Raw genomic sequence first — 24,683 nt, forward strand, 5'->3', positions numbered from 1 at the left:
AAGCTATTTTTTCACAGTCGGTTTAAAAATCGTTGCACCTAACTGACAACTCTAAAGATTTACTTCACTAAATAAACCATCTTTTAAGGTTGTTCACCTTGCTGTTTTTTTGGGAAGGACTATTCATACAAGAGCACAGCTGAAAGCATCACCTGCTCTTTCTTGAAAGTATTGGTTAGGTCTGGAGTTTAACTTCTTTCAAAGCTCTGGAGCATTTGATACAGCATTTTGGTCCAGCTCACTCTGGAAATAGTTATCAACCATGAAATGTTGATCTCTAACGAAGGGTGCTCAGATTGATCACTCGTAATTTTATGTGCGCGACATTCACAAGCATGTAACTATTCCGGATTCTTCATAAGGCTCTTAACAGCATCACAGTCACTGAGTTTGACCCCTGCATCAGTTCATTCCCCCACCTGTTGCAAGACTGGCTTGGCTCGTCAGACAAATCCCGAAGTTCTCTTGTGTCTACCCTTGCAACTAAATAGTTGTCAGCATCCCCATACTTAAATTGACTAATCAAAGCAGTTAATACACCATCTTCTAGTTTCACAAAGTGTTTTTGTCATAGGACTAACACTGTCAGAGAATCACAGAGTAATTCAGGTTGGAAGAGACCTCTGGCAGTCTCCAGTCCACATCCCACACAAAGCAGGACCAGCTACAGCAGGTTGCCTCCAGTCAAGGTTTGAGTATTTCCTAGGATGGAGACTCCAGAACCTCCCTGGGCATTTGTGCCAATGTTTGACCTCCCTCACAGTGAAGAATTTTTTTCTTACTATTTATTTACAATTTTCCTTACAGCTATTTCTGTCTGTTGCCTCTTATCATTGCACCCCTTTGAGCAGAGTTTGGCTCTGTCTTCTCTATACCCTCCCATTAGGTAGCTGTGTACAGCAATAAAATCTCCCCTTCACCTTGTCTTCTACAGGCTGAAAAAACACAGTTCCCACAGTCTTTCCTTTATGTCATGTGCCCCAGACCCATGACCATCTTGGCGATTGGAGTTGCACTTGCTCCAGAAAGTCTGTGTCTTTCTTGTACTGGGGAGCCCAAAATGGGATACAGAACTTTCAATGCAGCCTCACAAGTGCCAAACAGAGAGGTATAGTCACCTCCCGGGACCTGCTGGCTATGTTTTTGCTAAAAAAGTGCAGGATGTGGTTGGCCACATTTGCCATAAGCACACACTGCTCACTGAAATTCAACTTGTATCACCAATATCCCTAGCTCCTTTTCTGCACGACTGCCTGTTAACCACTCAGTTCCTGGCCCACACTGTTGCAGGGATTCTGCTTTCCCAGGTGCAGGACTTTGCACTTCCCTTTGTTGAACTTTATGACGGTCCTACCAAGGCATTGCTCCAATCTGGCAAGATCTCCTTCAACCCAACTTTGTGTCAACTGTGAATTTTCTGATAGTGCACACTGTCCCATCATCCAGGTAATTAAAAAAGACATTAAACAGTCCTGTACCAAATATCAGTCCCTGCAGACCACCACTAGTGATCACCAACTAGCTGCACGTTGTACTATTGATTACAGTCCTTTAAGACCAGTAGTCCAGATAATTTTCCATTCAACTTATCGCTTATTGTCCACCTAGCCAAAGCATATCTCACCAATGGCTATCAGGATACTATGGGAAACCACACCAAAGGCTTTGCTAAAGTCAAAACATACAATGTCCACTACTCTTTCCTCATTGAGAGTTATCTATCTCATCACAGAATGCAAAAGGTTTCTTCAGGCACAATAAGCCATTCGTAAATCCATGCTGGCTGTTTCCAATCATCTATTTGACATTCAAGCGCCTGGACAAGACCTCCAAGAAGACTTGCTCCATGAATTTGCTCCATGAATTTTGTCACGCCCTTCCAAAACTGCTATACAGCAGCCACATGGTGATGTTGGCTTGCTCCGCTGGTGCTCCTAGAGACATCCCATCCAGTCCATCTGGCTTGTACATGTCCAGTTTGCTTGAGTGCTCCCTTCCTTACTCTATCTCCTCTCCTTTGGGTATTGCTGCACTCTCCAGGACTCTGCAACCAGGTTCAAGGGTGTGAGAGCTCCGAAGGAAGTCTTCAGTAGCAGAGAAGGCAAAAAGGCACACACTACTTTGGCCTTTCCCATGTTCTTTGTCCCTTGATCGCTAGCTGTACTTAGCAGTGGGCTCAGTTTCTCTAGTCTTCCTTTTTTGCAGTTCTGTTATAGAAGCCCTTCTTGTTGTCCTTCACATCCCTTGCTAATTTAAACTCCAGCTGCTCTCTTGGTGTCTCTATGTTTTCTTCTATTACAGTAAATTAAATTCATCCCATTGGTAGGAAGAAATACTCTAAGGAAGAACTCAGTAGAACCATTTAAGCAAGGGAACTAGCCAAATGCATCTAAACCTTTCAAGACTTGGAAGCAGCACCCAGATGGAAAGGGATAATTTCCAGATGTCAACACTCCACAGAAGATTTCAAATCCTCAAAGAAAACATCCCGTAGAAAATTCACCTTGTAAGAGACATCAGAGAAAGAGAAATTTCATTGTTCTCTTTTGTTTGTCTGCATCTCCAATCTTTTCCCAAACTCTGACTCTTGCTCTATATTTTTTATCTCACAATGCACATTAATTACCAGTTGTATTTTAACATTCTGGCAGCACATTATATCTCTTTTCAGTTGGAAAACTTGTGTTTTTTCCCTGTGGGGCATTAAGATAAGCACTTTATTAATTAAGTTGCCTGGAATTGGATTCAGATGATTGGGAGTGCTACCCCTTCTGTCAAGTGTAAGACATCATTTTTTGGAAAGATGAAAGAGCTCTGGGGAAAAAAAAAATTTAAAAAATCCATGGTTGAGCACACACTCAGGGGACAAAGCACTGTGTCCTTCAAATCTTTGCTCCCTAAGGACTTCCTAGGAGAATCTTGGTGCAAAGAATATTTTGGAAAACAATAAGGGTTATATTCCCATTTGTCCTCACAGTGTCCCCAACATGTAAATATAAAAACCCCAGAAGATAGAATGTGTTCTTGGTTTTTCCTTTAAATATTCTAGTTTGCTGCCATACATTAATCTTCATATTTCATGTGAACTATGCATGTAGTTCAACATGTTCAACTGTCTTTACTAACAGAAATTTGTGAGATTTTCTCATGAAACACATCAGGTGTGAAAATGGCAGGAAGAGAAAACAGTGACTATTAAAGGAGGTGCTGCCTGGACTCCTGCCTTTTTTCAAGTGACTTTCCAGCCTGAGGTTGTCACTGCAAAGCTAAGAGAAGAACTGATATCATCTACCTTGCCAAAATTATCTCCTCTTGCCTTTGATGGCAAATGTTTTATCACTTTTTCTTTTTAACTTTTGCAGTGATGCGAAAGGGAAGAGATCCCGTTTCACTTCATTTTCCACTAAAACAAAGCACACACCTAGTCACACATTTATGTCTGTTACTTGCTGTATTAATACCCAAAGCCAGCCTGGCTCCTCCTTTAGCTCCTGCCTTCAGGCACACTGTTCTTTCCATGGTACAGACCTTGCTTTGAAGTTGTCCATTTATACATCATCTCTTACACTGTTGTCCATTGCCTCTATGAAATACCCTTCTGGGATTATATGACTCTTATCACCTTGATTTCCTATACCGTGCATGTTTCTTTAGCTCTTGCAGCCTCTTCCCACATCATCTTGACAATCACCTTTCTGTTTCCCATTTCATGTGGTATTTTGGCTGATACATCCTGGTTAATGACTGTCTAACTACTTCAGTCAAGGCCTGGGAGCTTTGCCTGGCAAATTAAAAGGCTTTCATCATGGCATCATTTTAAATCTTCCTGTATTCTTGCTGCATATTTTGACCCAAATCCCACCCAGGACCTGCTTTCTTAACCCTCTCTCCTTTTGTCCAGCTTGCAAGAATAGCTTTTAAACCCTGGTGTTTAAACATTCATGAGCTCTACCACAGATTCACATCTCTGTTGTACCACACTTAAAGCTTACCACTTGTGTGTCATCTTGACATGGAGAGCAGTGCTCTTCCAGTTCCAGTACTATATAATCATAGTTAGTTAATTCCTGACAGAATTATCTGAAAATTATTTTTAAAATCACATATATCAAACTATTTTCAGGAGTAAACATTCTTTCTAAATAGTTGTATTTGTTGGTGATATCCACCCTCTGCACAAGCAGAACCAAGCAAGTCTTGGGCACTCTTCAGGTGCCCTCTGAACTCCTGGGAAATTCAACTTTGATGAGGAGACATTCAGTGTTTCTGTTCTTTTATTTGGGGCCTATCCCACTGTACTCTTGACACCAAGGATATTTCACTCAATAACCCCAAGAGAAGAACCTGGACAGAGACCTGTCGCCTTCAATTCCACCTGCTCTGTCTTTGTATCCTGAGCTGTTGCCTGTTCTAATATCAGTCCAACAAACTCATCTGGAAATGCCTTAAAATGAAAGTTTTCCACAGCAGGCATCAAACCCTGTTCAGCCATTTCATGATCCCGTATCTTCATGTGTGAAATCATCTCTCTCCAGCTAAAACACTCCTTGTGCATTCCCCCTCTCCTGCCAGCTGGTGAGCCATTAGACACCGTATCTGCTGCCAGATACTACCCAGCTGTGGTACAGGGGTAGCAGAAGATGAACAGTATGCCTGCGGTCTCCATGCTGATGCAGGTCTGCCCCTACCCAAGTTACACATTCCTTTTTGGGAGTCCCCATGCTTTTGGCAATGTAAACACTTGAACAACATTGCAAACACTAGTCCACTACAAGTTGGGCTTTGAAAAGTTTTGACACTGGGGGAGGACTAAAAAAAAGCACCTAATTTTCTAAAAATACCTGGATCCAAGTAATTTTGGTGGAAATGCTATTCTCTGCGGAAAAAAAAAAAAAAATCTGATTTTTCAGAGGCATAGAATTTCATAACCAAAATAATTCCCCAAAGGATAAGAAAAGGCACAACAGGAATTATTCTGTTAATTAATTAATTAATTCATTCATTCATTCATTTTAAGGCCATAAGGGACCATTATGAATATCAAGTCTGGACATCTGAATAAGGCAGGCCCCAGAATTTTCCACATTAATTCCTCCATTAAGTCCATACTTCATAGTTGAACAAAGAAACGGGTTTTAGACTGGCATCCAATTACACCCATTAGCAAATTTCACTTCTCCTCCAGTTCCCCTTAGTATTTTTTTTAAATAGATACACTTAGAGTAATTTGAAATCTTTTAAAATGAATGTTCATTTTCCCATCAGAGCCGGACCATTTACACCTCCTAGAAGAGACCATTTGCTGTGAAGAGTACAAGTGCTCAGACTTGGGAAGCAGGTAAGACAGGCAAGTCCTGCTGAGAACAAACCCCTTCACTTCCAGCTGAACACAGGGTAACCTAGGAGAGGAGGAAATAAATTAGGGAACCCTTATTACTGGTAGAAAAGGTGATGCTAAGCTTTGAACTAAGAGTCTTCCATCTGACAGAGAGAAGAGCAAAAATGGTATGTACAGGGACAGTTCTGGATGCCAAGCAGAAGGCACCAATTTCTCTGTGTTTATGGTAAATACTCCTACACCTATAAAAGCTGGCAGAGAGCCAGGCTGGACCTGGGAAGCCCGGGAAGCCCAGGAAGTCCCACATCTCTCAAGCTTTCTGTGATCCTTTGCTCACAGGGGTGTGCCTGAAGGCTGTTTACTGTGCCGGCGCACCACGGGAAGGTCACCCTGTGGTGAAAAGTCCTGCTTGGGGGTGGTCTGCAGGAGGTGCTGTGAGAGCTGGCAGTGCTAGTGGGGTAATGCACGACGCAGGGCTGGAGGATCCAAGAGGAGCCAAGCCTCAGACTTCCAGGTGGGATATGTAGAAGTTGGCTGCTGAGGCAGGGAAAATGCTGCTGGTGCTTTGCTTTCAGGCCCTGATATGCATGCCGTTGGGGAGAGGGTGCAGGTAGTACCAGGATGTTGGATGAATCCATCTAAAAGCCTTTAGGAATGACAAGTGGCAAATTCCCATCACAGACACATGGACACACTTTTCTTTTTTATGGAATCAAGTTGGGGTCACCCCCAGGTTTAACCAGCCACCAGTTGCTCCCAAAGACGTGGAGAGGTGGCCTTTTGCAGCGGTGCAGCTCTGCGCTCCTTCCCTTTGCTGTGCCTGTATAGCCCAACTCAAAAGATGGCACTGGAGAGTTCCTTTGCAGCAGTGACAGTAAGCACACAACGAGCAAGACAAGAACATCAAACCCTGAAATTTAGGGGAAGACTGCCAGCACAGCTGCTAATCCCACTTGAAAGGATGGGCTCATGTCCAATTACAGGTTTTTTCCAATCCACTGGGAAAGCCATTACACTGATGGCAATCGGATTGGTGCAGCCATGGCAATCTTGAAAGCAGTTAGAGTATCTTTGATTAAATGATGGAGTGGGCAACTACTGAAACTGCTTCTCTAGCAAAAAGCCAGCATGAAAGTTTTTTAATTAAAATGAGCTAATATGGCACTTTTATCTGTAAAATCACACAAAAGGGAAAAAATAAAACTAAGGGATAGAAGAGAGAGAAAACACTCCTTTGTTTTCTCTTCTGGCTGATTCCCAACCACACTGTTTTAAAAATCCCTTTGCTTCCCTGTGTAATCAGGTTGATTAAAATCCTCTGAAGAAAGAAAACGGCTGCACGGACCTCCAGAACCACACTCTTCTCTACCGCGTGTGCATTGTATTCTTTTCAACAGCTTTGTTTTCAAATTATTCTTTTCCCTTCGTTGCCTCTGAAAGCCTATTACTGGATTAATTAAAACAAAGCCGAGTAAGCGTGCTGAATACAGACACGGCGATTTGCCTCAACACGTGTCGCTGCTGCACTGAGCTCGCCGGCCTGCACTGCCGGCTGCTGCTGGCCTGACTGCAGGAACACCCAGCCGAAGGAATGGACGTGTTCACTACGGGAAGGCTCCGTATTTTGCCCTTCTTTCGCATGCCGAAGAGCTAAAATAATAATTATTAAGCTGAATGACACCATGACATCTCACAGCCCAGGTGAGGAGGAGAAATGTTCTTATACTGTCTGTAAAACGACCTGACGCCTTTTTCCCTGCCCGAGGCCGGGCCCGCGTACCGCTGCTCCCCGCCGCTGCCGCAAGCGGCGCTTCCCGGCGGGTTACCCGGCCTGGGGCGGCTCGAGGAGGGGCCGCGCGGCCTCCCCCCACGCCTGCGCAGCCCCGCTCCGCCCGGCCGCAGCGGGGAGAGGGGGCGCGGCGAAGCGCAGGGGCAGGCCGGAGGCACGGCACACTGCTCGCGCGCGGCGCACGACACGCACTGCATGCGCACAGCCGATCTGCACACCCCCCCGTGCGCTGGCGGCAGGGCCCCGCCCCGGCCAGGCAGCTGCCCCCGCTGCAAGGCGGGCAGGGGGTGGCGGCAGGGCGGCAGCGGCCTGGCGCCGGGCTGTGAAATGGCGGGGGGAGGGGAACGCGGGAACCCGCCGGTTAGGTGCTTGCACCAGCCCTTGCACCCGTGCTCGTGTGAACCCGGGTCCGCTCAACCGCTACGACAGGTCTCTCTGGGCCAAGCCCCTTCCTCCTACCCGTTTCATTGGTTTTTCAGGGGCAGGCTTCGCTAAGGAAGCAGGAGCTTTAACCACACGGGGTTACGCCTGAGTGGGTGAGGAGGTACGTTGCACCCACTGCCGAAGCAGGAACTGCTGCTGGAGCCACTGGTGACCCCTGTCCGGGCAGCATCGGGGTGGGGGATGCCCTGTTCTTTACCGAGCCCTCCTTCTGCGCTGCTCCGCGTGGCGGGGGGGGGTTTCTTTCCTCGCTCAGCCTATCCAGCCCTCTGCATCATCTCAAAACCCGTGGCCCACCGGGCAGGCAGAGACGGTTCTGCCGATGTCCGCGGCCGTAGGGCTGCTGGAGCATGCACAAGCAAGATGCAGGTGCTTTTATTGCGGGCCTCAGTCGGTAGGATGGCTCCAGTTTTCCCACCTGTTTGATTTTCACGGGCATTTACTTTATTTTTTTGGCCAAGGGCAATAGATGCCTTTATTTTGCTAGGCGGAACCACTTAAATGTCTTGAATGTAGCACAAGGTGCACAGGGCAAGCACTCGCCGCTTCTTGCTGAGCGGCTTTTGCCGCCAGCGATGGATCACCCACCTCCTCACCGGCCACCTGGCACCCAGGCGGCACTGTCCCTGCCACAGGCACCCCGGGTTTCTCTGGTGTTCCAGTAACATGAAACCTTTCTGTCTCATCATGGAGACAAAAACACCTCAGTGGCATAAATAAGCCAACACTTAGCTCGATGCGACATAATCGTGTTTACTTTAATGGTTAATAGAGCCTTATCTGGGAAAGTCAGGTGGAAAAAACTACTTTGCAATTCTGAAACAGTGATAAAGTAACTCTTAAAGTGTGTAAAAAGATGAAAATGCAATACCTGCTAGATAAGAGTAAACAGTTGGTCCTATGCAAATGACTGAGGACAGGGCAGCTTTTGAAAATCCCAAAGGCTAGAAATTTTTTTTCTGGCTAGGAGAAAACGTGTGTCCCAAACAGTTTTAAATCAGCAAACTCTATATGCAGTTAACCAGGTGGAGTAAAATGCTGGTCCCACAGATACTAATCACCCAATTAAATCAGTGAGGCCAGAGTTTTACCCTGACACTTAATTTTTTTTAAATAATTAATATTTCTGACATTTTTATATACTTACATAGCACAGACTTACAGACTTCCTGTGCTATGCCCATATATATTATCTTTTATAGCAGTACTTGTACTAATGCTTTGTAAAATCTTTTAATGATTTACAACACTAAAGAAAAGAGTTTCTAATTTCTCTTTATTGTCCTATTCAGAGATCACTCTGTATCTTGCTCTCTTCTCTCCAGTGCAAACCACTGAAGCCCCCGTTCTAGCAGAATGACATGAAAGCCTATGCATTACGTGTCTGATTAAGAGCAGTCCCACTCCACAAAACATGCCGGTGTTTTTCAGATGTAGTGGCGCTGCATTGTTTTGCAACGTGGACCTATAAACGCGCCACTTTTTTCCTTTAAAATGCCATGATATGGAGACTTGTTGATTCATGAGACTCTTATGTGTGCTAGGGGCAAAAGAACAAAAAAAGATGCATAAAAGTAAAAGTCAGTGGCAAAATTGCAGACACAGCCTTCTTGGGGGCTCTGGACACCCTAGAAAAGGCAACAGCCCCTCCAGCCCCCTGGCCGATGGCGTGAGCTCTGAGCGGGCATGGTGCCAGGACCCCCACAAAGGACTATATAAGCAAAAAAGCCTGGAGGGAGGAAGGCTCTCCACTGGTCGACAAGGTTTGGGTTAGAGATCATTTGGCTGAACTGAACACTTACAAATCCATGGGCCCTGATGGGCTGTGCCCGTGAGTGCTGAGGGAGCTGGCTGATGTTGTTGCAACACCTCTCTCAATCATTTTTGAAAAATCATGAGGAACGGGAGGGGTGCCTGGCGACTGGAGGAAAGCCAGTGTCACCTCAGTCTTCAAAAAGGGCAAACAGGAAATTATAGACCGGTCAGCCTCACCTCCATCCCTGGGAAGGCAATAGAACAGCTCCTTCTGGAGGCCATCTCTAGGCACATGGATGAAAAGAAAGCCATCAGGAATAGTCAGCATGGATTCACCAAGGAGAGATTGTGCTTGACCAACCTGATAGCCTTCTATGATGGAGTGACTATCTGAGTAGATGAAAGAAGAGCAGTGGATGTGGTTGACCTTGACTTCACTAAGGCTTTTGACGCTGTCTCCCATAACATCCTCATAGTGAAGCTCAGGAAGTATGGGTTGGATGAGTGGACTGTGAGATGGATGGAGAACTGGCTAAGCAACAGAGCTCAAAGGGTTGTGGTCAGCAGTGCAGAGTCCAATTGGAGGCCTGTAGCTAGTGGTGTTCCCCAGGGACCAGTACTGGGTTCAGTTTTGTTCAACATCTTCATCAATGACCTAGATGAAGGTTGGAATACCTCAGCAAGTTTGTTGACAATACAAAACTGGGAGGAGTGGCTGATACACCAGGAGGCTGTGGTGCCATTCAACGAGATCTGGACAGACTGGAGAGTTGGGCGGAGGGGAACCTCATGAAAGTGAACAAGGACAAGTGTAGAGTTCTGCAGCTGGGGAGGAACAACCCCATGCACCAGGACAGGTTGGGGGTTGACCTGCTGGAAAGCAGCTCCATGGAGGAGCAGCTTGGAGTCCTGGTAGACAGTAAGTTATCCGTGGGACAGCAATGTGCCCTGGTGGCCAAGAAGGCCTGGAGTGCATTAAGAAGAATGTGACCAGCAGGTCGAGAGAGATTATCCTCCCACTCTACTCTCTGCTGGTGACATCTCATCTGGAGTATTGTGTCCAGTTCTGGGCTCCCCAGTTCAGGAGAGACGGGGAACTTCTGGAGAGAGTCCAGTGGAGGGCTACGAGGATGATTAAGGGACTGGAACATCTCTTGCATGAGGAAAGGCTGAGAGACCTGGGGCTGTTTAGTCTGGAGAAGAGAAGGCTCAGAGCGGACCTTATCACTGTCTATAAATCTCTGAAGGGTGGCTGTCAGGAGGATGGAGACAGTCTCTTTTCAGTAGTGCCCAGTGACAGGATGAGGGGCAATGGGCATAAACAGCAGCACAGAAAGTTCCATCTCAACATGAGGAAAAACTTCTTTACTGTGAGGGTGACGGAGCACTGGAACAGGCTGCTCAGAGAGGTTGTGGAGTCTCTTCACTGGAGACCTTCAAACCCGACTGGACGCGTTCCTGTGCAACTGTCCTAGGTGATCCTGCCTTGGCAGGGGGGTTGGACCAGATGATCTTCAGAGGTCTCCTCCAACCCCTACCATTCCGTGATTCTGTGATTCGGTGACTGAGCTGCAACACCCACACACTCCCCATGGAGTTACAAAGGCAGTCGGTCTCTTGCACTCAGGTTTTTCACCCAGCAGAAATGACCTGGCAAGTTTGTGAACCATTCCCCTGGCCCAGTTTGGCAACTGCATCTTCTACAAGAGTATTTTTTTAATTGCATATCATGGCATATATTAATATATATGTGTTTCCTTAAGTGCTGTATTTGATAAGATAATTTTTTTTTTTTCCTGGTTTTACCAAAATACTTTCCAGGTGTTGAAGTAAGAGGATGTGACATCACACTTTTTCAGATTCCTGTACTGAAATCCCTGCTACTCATATTTCAGAAGGGGAGTATGTATTGCCCATGTAAAATAACCAACACTGTCATTGCTCACAGCAGTGCTGGTATGTTAAATAAACTTTGGGGTAGAAAAAGTTTTAAAATCCCTTTTGAAGCCTTTCCCCAAGCTTTGTTAAACAGGTCACTTTTTCACCAGTTCAAACAGTAGATATGGAGGAGATGATAAATTTTTTAGAGACTTTTTTTAAAATCTGCATCTAAGTTCACACCCGCAGTTAATGTATGCATCTGTATATGTGTCTAACCTCGTACGTAAAGCTGTTTCAGCTGTGGTGCTTATGAATGATTAAAATTATATCATTATATCGCTGTCTTTGATTGCAAATTAGTGTAACGCATTATCTTGATTCTCAGTAACTTCCAACTTTGATGTTATATTTAATAAAACATAATGCTGTGTTGGAGAATCCCTCAGGAATCTTTAATTTCTTTTCTCTTTTTAATGGGATTAAATTGTCTGATTAGTGAAGCAGGCTCTTGCTTTAGCAGATAAACCCTGAATTCCTCAGGGTGATCTATAGCCATTGTTAAAGCATCTTTCCAAGATGCGGGCAAGCTCAGCAAAGCTCGTGATTGTTAAGCAAAATATTTTCCTCATGCTGAGGCTGGTTTCATGCTCCAACCCCAACCTTTGCTTTGTTCATTCATCTTCCTCCACACAAACCTTTGCTTTTGCCCATAGGGATGTTGGTAAGGCTGCACCGTAGTAGGTGACAGAACTGATGCAGGCTTTCAAAGACAAAATCTCCTTGCCACCCCAAACCCAAGAGCTGCGTGGTGAGTTGTCTGCACAAAGCTGTGAGCTTTGAGAGTCTGTATCACCACAGAGAATCATTCAAAAGTTGGGGCAAGGCCACCTTCATCCATCATCCCCACCAGGTACAACTGCTCCATGTTGCTCACGGACTTCATGCTGCCTTGAGGTGGGCCAGCACCGCTGCTTATGGGCACCCAAGCAGTGTCAGGAAACTGGTCAGCGCCCAAGAAACAGGGCACTTAGCCCAGAAGAGCCAAGTTGGTAATGTGTAAGGCCTTGGCATGGTCCCTGTGCCCAAACAGCCCTGGACAAGCTCATAAAGTAGACAGTGAGGAACAGTAGCAAGTTACACTACCTGCAGTCACACCACAGCCTGGGAAGGCAGCGAAACTACTCCTTGGTGCTGGCTGGGAAGAGGCGTCGCTGAACTGCAGTTCGAACTTGGGCACGGCGCTAAGGTTTTCCTGTTAAAAACACCTCTGGAAAATGCTTCAAAGCAATTGGAAAGGCTACAAAGCGTGAGTGAAGACAGGAACAGACTGAGGCAAGAGGAGAAGAGTGAGGCTGAGAGGCAGGTGGATCTTCTCCCACCCCTTCTTGTGCTCCATCAGCTTCTGGTTGGGACAGCTCTGCAACCTGCCCTTCTGTAATTTCTGCAGCATGCAGCCCTCACCCACAGTAGCTCATCCTACGGTCACTTTAACTGCCTCCAGAAGATTAGTGGGGGCAAGTGGAGGTTAATAAACTCTGGCTGGAGATGGCTAGACAACTCTGAGAGAGGAGGTCCTTCTTAGCCTGTCAGGAAGTAACGGCAGTCTTGAGAACTTGGGGCCATGTCATTATACTCTTTATTGCATTTTATAAAGACTATATATTACAGAAGTAACATTGTGGAGCTGGACAGTGACAGGCAAAGCAGCTTTTGCCATATTGCAAGCATAGGAAAATTCTTCATCACTTTGGCTTTTATTGGCTAACACAATTGTCCTTAAAACAGTCAATCAACATATCACGCAAGAAGAAAAACTAAAAAGTACAATAGACTGACTAGCAAAATAAAAATCCAGATTAAAACGACATAAATACAAAAGACCTTTTAACTCACTATAGTTCTGCATCTTGAATTGTCAGGCTTTTAATATTTCTTTGGAGACAGATATATATAAAAACCATTGCTGTGAGATATACTTGTAAGCCTTTGTTGAATAATACTCAATGAAAAGTTATACATAAAACAACCTGATTATTTTATAAATAATTCAAACATTTAGTGTCATAAAAGTGTTCCTACCTAAAGAATGCTGAAGTCCCCCTGCACAGGGCACGAGACAGAGCTTTATAATGCAACTGGGTTTTTTGGTCCTTCAGTATCCAGACCCAGCTTGGGCGTCAGTTATGTACCAAGGCAGTTTACACAGGTGAATAGTACAGCTGCCTTTTCAGAGAGCTACTCGTGTGTAAAGCTAACGCTTTCACAATGCAACCAGCAGAAATACTCACAGTGTATAAGGTGGTGTTTTAGCGTTTTCAGGGTTGGTCCAGGTATAGAATAGAATAGAATAGAATAGAATAGAATAGAATAGAATAGAATAGAATAGAAGATTTACACATTTGCAGAAGAAGGGGACATGGGACAGGAGCAGAGGTTGTTTCTTTATATCTACATAGTAGAAAAATATCTCTTCAAATTTACACAGGTAAAAATGTTTCATTCATAGGTCGCCCTTCCCCTCCTGATCACTGGAAAAGAAGACGATTACCAAGCCAACAGGAAGAAACATTTCACAATATTACTGGCAATTAAAAAATATAACAATTTAAAAGCTCTGGGAGAGCAATGTGTGTGATGAAGGATCTGTTTGCATAGATGTAGTAAGTGAGCCTGATAGCAACACAGCAAGGCATTGCTAGCATAGATCCAGGAGGCACAATGTGAAAACAAAGCAGGGCCAGGGAGTCTGATGAAACAGAGGCAACAGGAAGAGCCATCACAAACGATCACTCTGTTTTGGCTATCTTTGGTGAACAAGTTTTAAGAATGCATTTAATTACCTTCTGCTTTGCTTTCCAACTGGAAAAGCTGACTCCAAAGTGAACTGTAAATTGCATCACCAGCTGTTTGGTTTGAGGTAAAAAGTGGGCAGGTGAGGCAGGCCAGCATCCTCGTGGGCATATGCAAGACCTAAGCCCAAGGCACTGAAAACCTGAGTCAACAGCAAGGATTCCCCAAACTGGGATACTACCGATGAATGTGCCAGTCAGCAGCAAGGACTTCTGGCTTTCCTGGCAGTGTGTAGGTCCCCTCTCAACTGCTACAATCAGCGTACAAAATCTGGTCATGCCCTCTTTTCCTCTCTCCTAGTGCATTGCCCCCAAACCCTCCAGCTCCCTGCTACCCCCTCACCCCAGGACCTGTCCTCCTGCCCGCTGCAGGAGATGCCCTAGCAAGCATGAAACAGTTTTGCAGTGGTTCCTGTGCTGCTGGGAATATGCATATCACAGTTAAAAAAATCCTTGGTATTAAACGTGAAAACCTAGGAAAGAGCAGCAAGAGTGACATTTAAGGCAGCAAACATCAGGCATTTTAGAAGAAATCACTATCCAGTACAGAGAAACAACCCCATAAATCACAAAATGACAGAATCTGTCTCACTGGAAGATAGCCATGAGAGAGGAGCTCTTGCAAATGCATCTCTGATCTGAGAGATAAAATTAGAAAACTTAAAGCTGACTGTTGTGAAATCGACTTTGCACAGTCCAGTAATTTAGAAAGTTTAGATAAGTGTTTGAGTGGTTGTCCTGACTTTTCTGAGGACAATGACCATATTGGTACTACCTTTAACGGGGCCAGGATGTCACCCCTGAACTTTGTGCTGTTGATGCAAAGCAGCCAACATCAAGTCATGTCAGTGCTCATATGAGCACAGGAATTAATTCAGTACGGTACTCAGTTTGCTAAGGAATTTTCCCATTAGTAGGCAAACAGTATCACTTTGCTCCAGACCCAGACGAGCTTGTTTGAGGAAAGTCTCTATGAAAATACTGCCATCACAGTTTATGTGAAAAGTGTCTCCAGAAAAAAAAAATTAGTAGTGGCAATTCAAACGACAATCTGTAATCCATGGAATGCAGGAAGAGAGCTGGCTTGTGGAAAAGGCCTTTTCCTCTCAAGAAGACTTTTTCAGGAAAAAATTGGAAAATGAAAGTCCTGGTCCCAAAACATAGTATTTTATTTCCAAGAAGTGGCAACGATGCCTTGAGTTCAGGAGTCTCTGCTGCTTTCTCTCCGGAAGGTAGCTTGAGGGCCTGTCTCCTTCCATAATTTATGGTTCCATGATGTCCTCCCTTCTTTATAAAGAAACATAGGAAACTAACTCCATTTGCAAAAACTTAGCTTCACTTGAACCTTCCTCTGCCTTGACTGTTGGACAATATTTGACAAATTCTGGTAAAAAAAGTTTCTTTTACTAATGTTTATATACTGATAAAATTTAAGCAAATAGAAGAATTTATAATTTTTGTGTGTATATATATAGCTATGTCTATACACACAGAGACACATATAGATTTGCAGTAACTGAATCAGTCTAAAGGAACTCTCTCTCCATTTGAAACAACTCCACTATATAAAAATGAATTAATGCACAAGGTATAAATAAATACCAGTTAAATATGTATCTTTCTGTCGGGGAAGAGAGGGCTGGTTTGGTTTTTGCCCCCTTAGTAATAGTTATGTGTTAATGTTTTTCTGCGGCAATAAAATATGGGGGTTTTATTAATATTGTTAGAAATCAAATGAGAAACTCAACTGGTCTGCATGTATACTGTATTTAAAAGTCCTCTACTCCTGAGTTGTTCTTTTCATCCAGACAAGTCAAGTGCTGCTGGTACTCTGTTTTTCAGTCATGTATTCTATTTTCCTTAAAATCACCATTCACCCTGCCCTGTCCAGAACATGAGGACAAATGTGCATGCTACTTACAATCATCTGTAAGATCCAGACACTAAGAAATCCCTAAATTAAAACTGGTATAATATTTCAGGCTTAAAAATAAATGTAGGTGAAACTACCTTTAGCACAAGGTAAAAATCACCCCTTGTGAAAAAAAATGCCTGCACTGTAAACAGGAATAAGTTCTGTAATATTTCTGTGTATCATGGTGCTGGGAATTCCTTCTGCAAGCCTCTGCTTTTCACCATACATTGATTTTTACCATAAGCCTTTCTAAAATGAGAAGAGGCCACTATCTGACAAGTATCCTTTCTGTTTAGTCCTAGCAGATGGAAACCATGAGGTGCTTTCTGAGCTTGAAACTGTTCCAAAACCTGAGGCACTAATCTGACATATTAAACCACATTTATATAAAGTCTTGTGTCTTTACGTCATGCAACATCATTTATGGCATGCTGGGCAGTGGCAGCTTAAGTTATGAAAATTCTGTATCACACAGCAGATCAGAGCTGGCTTTATAGCGGGTCTCGTGAATTTATTCATCCAAAAAGAATAAATGTTGTGTGGGAGCATTCTGGATAGCACCCTTGCAGAGCAATAGATTAAAACTGGATTCTAGCATTTATCTCTTGCTCAACTATAAATCAGGAATTAGAATTGATAAGGGCAGCTATCCATCAACAGCAACGCAACTGCAGATGAACAGGAGTAGCTTTATGGATAAAAGGAGTTCCTTTTTTCAATTATTATTAAAGAAAACCTATCCTCTTCTCCTATTTCAAATTCTTTTAAGGCTCTGGATAGAGAGTGATTAGATCCATGCAGGTTATCAGCATGGACAAGGAAGATGCATTTGAAGTAATACCTCTCCAGACTGCAGAACATTATTCTGAAACTAGCAGTAGGCTTGAGTTCAGGAGCAGCAGTGCGCATTGCAGACCCCTCTTGACAGAAGACCTGGAAGGGACATCTACCACAGCCGGCAGGACTCTGCCCCTCGGTTCATCGTCGTATTTGTTGGGCAATTGAAAGCTTTACGGAACTCTTCAAAGTTGCTCATGGCACCGATAACTCTGCAAAGACAAAAGTGATTGACATGCAGGTTGTCTTCTGTTAAAAACTGCAGGCCTGTAAGTGTTTTAGTGTGTTCACTTCAGGTTGAATTTTCAGGCTTTCTGTGTCATTTTTCCACAAATAAAACCAAAAAGTTCAGGAGAAGCACTCCCATTTAAAGTTAAGGTGAAAACAATCTTGTTTCGTTCGGTGCTTTGAGAAGCATCTTCAAAAAAAAGTAAGTGAAAAACAATTGCATTTTGTGGGTACTATGTAATTTAGAATAATTTTCTAATCCGACCCTTGTCAGCAAAGGTGGATAGGCGTTAGCCTTGCTTGGTGGAATTCTTCTTCCAGCAGCTGCCAAACCACTGCAGTCCAGCAGGCAGGAGCATGTAGGCATGTGGTTGTGCTGGAAGTGATTTGATTTGACTCGTGCCGGTCAGATTCTTGTAACAACACCCTCTGCCCACCCATGTACACACACACACACACGTACACACACACACACCTGCTCCCTGGGACTTTGCAGCCTGAAGCTGGGGGGGCAGGCAGAGCCTCTCTTACTGGCCAGCTCAGCCTTACACCGTGAGCATCCCAACTTCTCTGCTATCGTGGAAATCCATTTTCTGAGGCTTCTGCCCTGACCAGCTCCCAAGCTCTCTTGGTTCCACCACCGATGGTTGTGATACTGAAAAAGCAGCACATCCCTGCCTCACACGAGCTAGACAATGTGTCTGCATCCCCGACCGGCACCTTCAGGCATAAGGAAAGAGCTCACTCTTTGTATGCATTCATCCTTGGCTCCCGCTTTCATGTCTGTATTATTTCGTGCTGTCAGAAATTATTATTTTACTATTGCTAGATTGCGATTGTGTTGCTTGCCGATTTTTCCTATGCTTTTAAGCATCTTGGAATTTGCTAACCTGAAATTTGCAATGGTATTAAAGTAAACAGCATCCTGAGTCAAAAGCAGAAAAGAATCTACTGAGATATTAATTGTGTGCCTTCCCACCCTCTTTGTTATGCAGTGGGAAGGCATTTTTCTCCATTGCAGACAATCAGCTTCTCAACATAGCTCAGCATGGTAGAAAACATTCGTATTACATTGATTAGACTTTCTGTGGGTAAGAAAATTTGCAGTCAGATGGTGCAAAAATGTCTAAAAGTCGGTTTTGTAGGGAAAATTACAAAATTATGTTAGGCTTCAAATAAGATATACAGCTTTACTGTACAAACATTGCAAATACATATTCAGGGACTGGAAGCGCAAGAGATGGACATGCAGAACGGCTGAAGTTGATGCGAGTTCTGCCTGCCATGCCGGGGATTTCACTTTGAAACCAGCATTTAAAACTAGTGAAGAATCATGCTAATACTGAAAATCTGCCAATTAAAAAACAAATAAAACCAGAATCTAGCCAGCGGAAGATCTTTATGTGTCCATGCATGTGAATTTTCTACCCATGGTTTGATATTGCCACACATTAACTGTGGAATCAGAGTGGGCTGTCTGGATTTCATCCCATTGAACTACAGTAGAGACACCTTCCCCTGAACGGGTCACCCTGGGCTCCCTTAGCAGTCAATAGAAAGATGTACTTGCAGAGTTTAAAAAATCCAAATTTATTACTTAAAGAAGGATGAGATCTATCTATATAGATACATAGATATAGATACATAGATATATAGATATATATACACATACACACACTTTCACAATGCCTATTCTTTCTTGACTGTGAAGGGAACCGGGGTGACTAGTTCAGATGCACACGCCTATGCTCAAGGTTTGTGTTGCTCATTTCTGTCATCTTTTATAGTTACTTTTAATAATTACTTTAAAAGGGCAGTTTGGGCTTTTTGGATAGCAAGAGTTTTCAATGTTGAAACTAGCTGTACTGCTGTTATAATGGTCTTGGGCATAAATGAAGCAAAGTTAGGGTAAAAAGATAATACAATTTGTTAGCTCAGTTGATATGATTTGCAAGAAGAGACAAGCACCATGGTTTCTCTTCAGATCTGAAATGGAAACCTGTTCTGAGCATCTCACTTAAAAACTAAGAAAAAGTTTTGTCTGTATTTTCTAGACACCAAATTAATCTAGTCTTCTCTGGAATTTTCTTCCATAACCTCATTCTTTCATGAGTTTTCCTCATGAATGCTCTGTCTTCAGGCTTCCCTGTATGTTTTGTGATTTGCACCATCTGATGGGAATGTAGTTATATAATGATTCAGAAAATATATATATATATATATGTAAATAAATCTGAGGACTTTAAAAGGCGAGAGATGGTTATTTTACCAAAACCTTGACCAGGGTAGGAATTATAAACAATATCAGTCTTTAGGCTGCAGATCAGCCTGATACTCCTGTCCTCATTGTCATGGTGTATTTTCAATTGTTAAAAGCCATACAAATTTGCATACTGCACTAGTTTTACCCTTGCTAGCTGGTGTAACAGGTATTGCAAAGGTACGGTAGTACAGGTTTCAGTGCAGAGTATAGAAGCCTACCAAGGCCAAGCATACACATCTGCAATGCTAGCTTATATTGAATTTATGTTATCATGTTTCCAGTTCCATTATTTCTTAACCCGTCCTGGTTATACGTAGCCCAAGGTGTGTTACACATGCTGTGTTTATATCTTCATCTTTGGCATGACTGTGTCCAGGGAGTAGGTCAGAATACCTGTGAAGCAACCTCACAACTCCCCTGTGAAGGCAGTGTTGCTATTTTTACTTTACCAAGACAGAACTGAGGCAAAGGGGCTCATATCACCTAAACTTAGCCATGGAGAAGGTGGGATCCCGCCTCCCTCTTTAGTCAACACAAAGCGGTAGGAATCTCCAGAAGTCAACTAATCCAGCGTGTTGGAGACGCCTCCATTATGAATCAGCTTGTGGAGTTAACAACCTTCCCCCAAATACAGAGGTAATGTAGCACTTGACTGAGGACAAACACACAATTCTTAGTTAAGTAAATGCAACTGACATGAATCCCAACAGAAACAACCTGCTCTTGGTCACGCAAGCTCTGTGGAGAAGCAGAGAAATAAACTCTGGCTCCCTACTTCTTATGTAGTCTTTAAATCTTCCCCCTTTTCCAACCTGTCCTTCTTGGGGTTCATGGATGTCTGTGGTTAGGGGAGCCTGTGGAAGGCCTTTTGGGCAAAGACACAGACACTCTGTTAATGCTGAACCACCACATCTCCTTCAAGAAAAGTGTCTCTTGAAGGCCAACTGAAGAGTTCAATCTTGAAGTGCATTTACAGGGCATGTTTGCTTTGGATTATCAATATAATTCAAAGTACTCACTTTAAAGCTTTTAATGAACTCAGGCAGATTAAATCAAGGACCCTCCTAATATTCAATGTTTTCTAAACTAGAATTGCGGGGGTGGGAGGAGGGTACTGATATACGAGATATTTTAGATACTCAGGCCATGATTACAGGACATAACAGGGATCAGAGTGTGTTCTGGTTCAAATGCTTTTGAAGGTAGATGCAAGACCCTCATTTTTACAGAAGAGCATTTGTAATAGTGAAAGATAAGCTAATAAAATCAGTTCAATTTCAATCTAAGCCAAGAGTGCAGTCCAATTTTGTGTTTGCTCTTAAACCCCTCTTAACATGCTAACTTTCTGCACTTGTGTGCCAAAGCGATTGATTCTGTATGTATACTGAGTAAATACATTATTTGCACTACCTGAACTGAGGAGGGCTGTGAGCTCCAATATATATTTGCTCTCTCGCAGATTCAGGTCTAAAGGAGTTGCATCTTACCTAATAAAAGATAAAAAGCAGAAATAGGCACATTATCTGGGATGACTTTGTAAGTAAAGCAGAACGTAATGTCACTGTTCTTAAGATACCTAGTACTTACAGAATGCACAAAATGGAAAGACACCACAAAGTCCTGTTCTGTTTCATCTTTGCTAACTTGCAGCTTTCTGTTGGTATATTCCCCTGTTTTTCAAATCCCTTAATGGATCCAGTCTCCACCTAGTGCTATTCTCCACTCACTCATTCCCATCATCTAATCATAGCCACTTTAACTAGCTCTTTTTTTTAAAGTTCTCTGTAACGGTAGCTTGCTTTTCAGTTTGTGCTGCAGCATCTCATGCCTTAATAATTACCAAGCATATTTCTTTATCTCAAAGCTACGTATATGTATATCACATAATGATGCTGATCATTTCTAGAATTGCAGCTGTATTACTTGACATATTTGTTCCATCTTGGAATGTCAGTTTCTTTTGAAATTATAAATTTTTTCAAGTTTCCATCAGTGGTCCCCTATTCACTATTCCTGATACGATATTTGACCTAATCGTAACTGACTACAAAACAGGGTAGTGAGAATATTTGCACGACTGAATAACCCCTCCGATGCTAAGTCCCTGGGTGGAATATTTCCTATCAACAAAATTCTTTAAGCCAGACTGCCTATAGGATATGTGGACTTCAGTGCAATTTTGTCTGGTTGAAGACAGCCCTGGCACAGTTTGAATGAGTCTGTTTTGTGTCTTGAGCTCTGTGGAAATAGGCTGAGCTCAAGGGTACCTGGCATACACTGTTCTTGTTGTGCATGTGCCTCCCTTCAGAGGGTCCAATAGACATAAAATTTCTGTGGTGGTCCTGCAAGACCCCCAGATCTTCCCGACAGCTTCAGAGTTTTCTTGGAGAAAAACTGACACAGTGTGAAACTCAACTCAGCATAAAGGACCGAAGTGGAGTCTTTTCATTGATCGGTATCGTCAAACTGAAATGGCCATAGACCCATACACTGCTACATTGATTCTCGGCATAGAAATGATTGTCAGCCAGAGTTGGTGTCATTGGGTCCTGTTTCTTCAGTTTTAGGTGATTCATTCCTTCAACTGGTGGGCAAAGTTTTATAGCCCAACTTTTACTTGTCATATAGGGTGTCTGTCCGCACTCTTTTAACCAAATAAATAATTGCTGATTCTCTCCCTTGTTCTACATGTTTTTCTGAAAAACTCACAACCCCTATCAAAGTTTTGCTACAGCATATTTAGTGTACAGCAAACAAAGATGGGAAAAAATAAACTAAGATTTTCTTCATTGCCGCTTAGTTTCCTTGAACAACACGCTCAATAATGAATGGTGGTGGTTCATTTGCAACAGGCGTCTGTGGTGGAAGCAGCCAGAAACTGCTGCATATTGCACGCACCAGAAATCTGGAAAGCTGAAATGGAGAGAGGCTAAGGAGTCAATACATGCAGGAAGACCCTCGTAGTGGGAGGGAAGTAGCAAGAGGAAAACAAGCTGCTGTGACACCACTGTGCAAAACCAAGAATAATTTCAACAGTTCTGACACCATGGATAGATGAGGACGAAGAGAAAAAGAGAAAAGAAATAATAGTCCTGGGAGAAGAAGCCACTGCTTATACCCTGAAAATCTGTGTTTGGCTGGTGCAGACTGCTGAAACAAGCGGTCTCACCTCTGCACTGCACATTGCGCAGGTTAATACATGGGGACTTGAAACACATTTGTACTACTCACATGGGCATAACTTAGAAAGAAAAGCTGGTTGTGTGTGAACTCAAGGCCTGGCAGTAAAGGCTCTTCTTCTCCTCCCCTCTTTTCTGTAATCCATCTCCTGTATGCCTGATAAGAAAGAGATACTAAGTGCCTTTCAGCAACATGAAGCCTAACCACAGCTTTTTTTTTTTTTTTTTTAATAATACTATGTTCCAGATATTTTTCATCTACTTACCCTGAAAGCCTCTCGCAAACCTCCATTATCTGCAATGTTTTCTGCCAAAGTCCTCTTGCCTTTCACCTGGTAGAATGAAAGAACATCAGTCATTTGACCCATTTTTGAACTTCCTTCTTTATCAACTTCAAGAAACAGGGGGAAAAAATAAAATAATAAAAATAAAAAATTTCAACCATCATATCTCTGGTTAAAAAACCTGGATTTCAATGTGAAAACTGTCAGTAAACAATTCTCTGTGATGAGTTATCCTGGCTCTGGTCCTAGATCTCTGTAGCACAAACTGTAGTAGCTAAAATGCACTCAAGAATCCAGTCCCTGATCTTTGATCTGAGCATCAATAATTTTCCCCTGAAGACTGTTTTTATCTGGTTACATGGGGCATCCAGTAGCCCCTTTCTTAGACTTCTATCTAAAAGGTTATTTTTTTTTCTACATAACTCTTAATATACTACTGGAATGCTAAAATAACTTTTAAGTCATAACATAAACCAGCAGAATTAAAAATAACTGTCAGAGGCAGAATTTAAATTGATAGTATATTCAGTGCTCTAAAAATATCTGCAAAGGATATTCACATTGCTTTTCCCCTCACCACTCAGTGCAGCTGAGCACCCAGATTGGACTCAAGGCATCTTGCTTGACGCCTTGGGTCCAATGCTACCCCCAAGGGTATAACAACGGAGAAATGGAAGCAGTAGAGGGAAGTGCACCCCTTTTCTGTCAGGCCTCCCTCCCCTCAGGAAGCTGGAGATGGAGGTGGGAGAGAGGCTTTTAGTAGAAAAGGTGCTGGGACACCAGAGAGCATGCACACACACCAGCTGCTGGTTTTTTTGGCCTACCTACTCGTACATTTTTCTTGCAGTGGGCTTGTGAAGTAGACTGATTCAGAGCATAAGATGAGAGTAACCCAGCAGTGACACTTGGGCCATAGGTCATTTTAATAAGTGTAGGAAGTCTTTCTGCTGATCCCAGGCAGCTCTGGGTCAGGTATCTGAGACTAGTCTGTGCAGACAGTTCGTGACAGGGCTCAGGGACTAGAATAAGACCTTTATTTGATCAGATGATGTATGTGATTACGGCACTCTGAAGCTATTTCTATATCCACTTTTTCTTTCATTATGCTTCTTTTGTGGAGATATTTTTATTGGAAACTGGATGAGAAAGAAGAGTAAATAGGTTTCTTGATCCATGAAAAATATTCATACAGGGGTAAAAAAACCTGCAAAATGCACAAATATTAATGTAGAACAGGCCCCCCAAAAAGCTCTTTACATGCATAGCTCTTCATATAAACACTATAAATTGTGGCAGAAAATACGAAGATTCTTCTTCTATCATCAAAAAAGTGCTTTAGGATATCCCACAGAAATAGGAGGAAAAAGCTTTGAGGATGACAAGGCTGTGGGTAACAGGATCTCTCTAATAAGCCCATCCCTGGACTTCAAAGGCAGTAGCTACACTGGAGGGGAAATTCAGATCTACCTTATCTCAAAAGACACTGTAGAAAGTAAAGGGGACAGCCAAGCCAACTTCTTCCATGGCAGGAGCATGGGAAGGGCTCAGTCACGTCCTTGGGGAACGTTTTAATGACCTTCTTTAAGTAGCATTCTTGTATTTATCGTTTTTGTCCTACCGATATTCAGGAATGAGCCTGAGAATTTTTATTTGTAAATTAGCTTATATGAAGCACCTCAAATCTGAGTTGTTGGACTTAAGGCTGGCCTACAATACGGCTTTGTTCTGTCTGAGACTAATACAAACAGCCTGGGGAAAGTGTTAAAATTATTGCTAAGCATTCAGTGTGACCTCTCTATTCTTAACAGGCAAAGATGTAATTGTATTTCTGATGCTAAAATGTAAGTAGAGGTGGTAGAATGAGTAGGGGGTTGAGTATGTGTTTTATCCTGAAAATTAAGATTAAAATCATGTCCCATCCAAC

At 43.1% G+C, this 24,683-nt stretch overlaps 1 protein-coding gene across 1 annotated transcript in view; it reads right to left on the minus strand.

The window, feature by feature from the left end:
• Window positions 1–16,914: 16,914 nt before the first annotated feature.
• Window positions 16,915–24,683, minus strand: part of PHEX (phosphate regulating endopeptidase X-linked) — a gene marked incomplete at both ends in the record, with an annotated part of 106,088 nt that continues 98,319 nt past the window's right edge. Inside the window, 4 exons of the mRNA XM_082012581.1 lie at window positions 16,915–17,017; window positions 20,707–20,783; window positions 22,528–22,632; window positions 22,742–22,807. Coding sequence (XP_081868707.1) covers window positions 16,915–17,017; window positions 20,707–20,783; window positions 22,528–22,632; window positions 22,742–22,807 — 351 coding nt within the window. The remainder of the gene's footprint in view (window positions 17,018–20,706; window positions 20,784–22,527; window positions 22,633–22,741; window positions 22,808–24,683) is intronic.

Source organism: Phaethon aethereus (genome assembly GCF_964289735.1).
Source record: "Phaethon aethereus genome assembly, chromosome: 1".
NCBI classification, from domain to species: Eukaryota; Metazoa; Chordata; class Aves; order Phaethontiformes; family Phaethontidae; genus Phaethon; species Phaethon aethereus.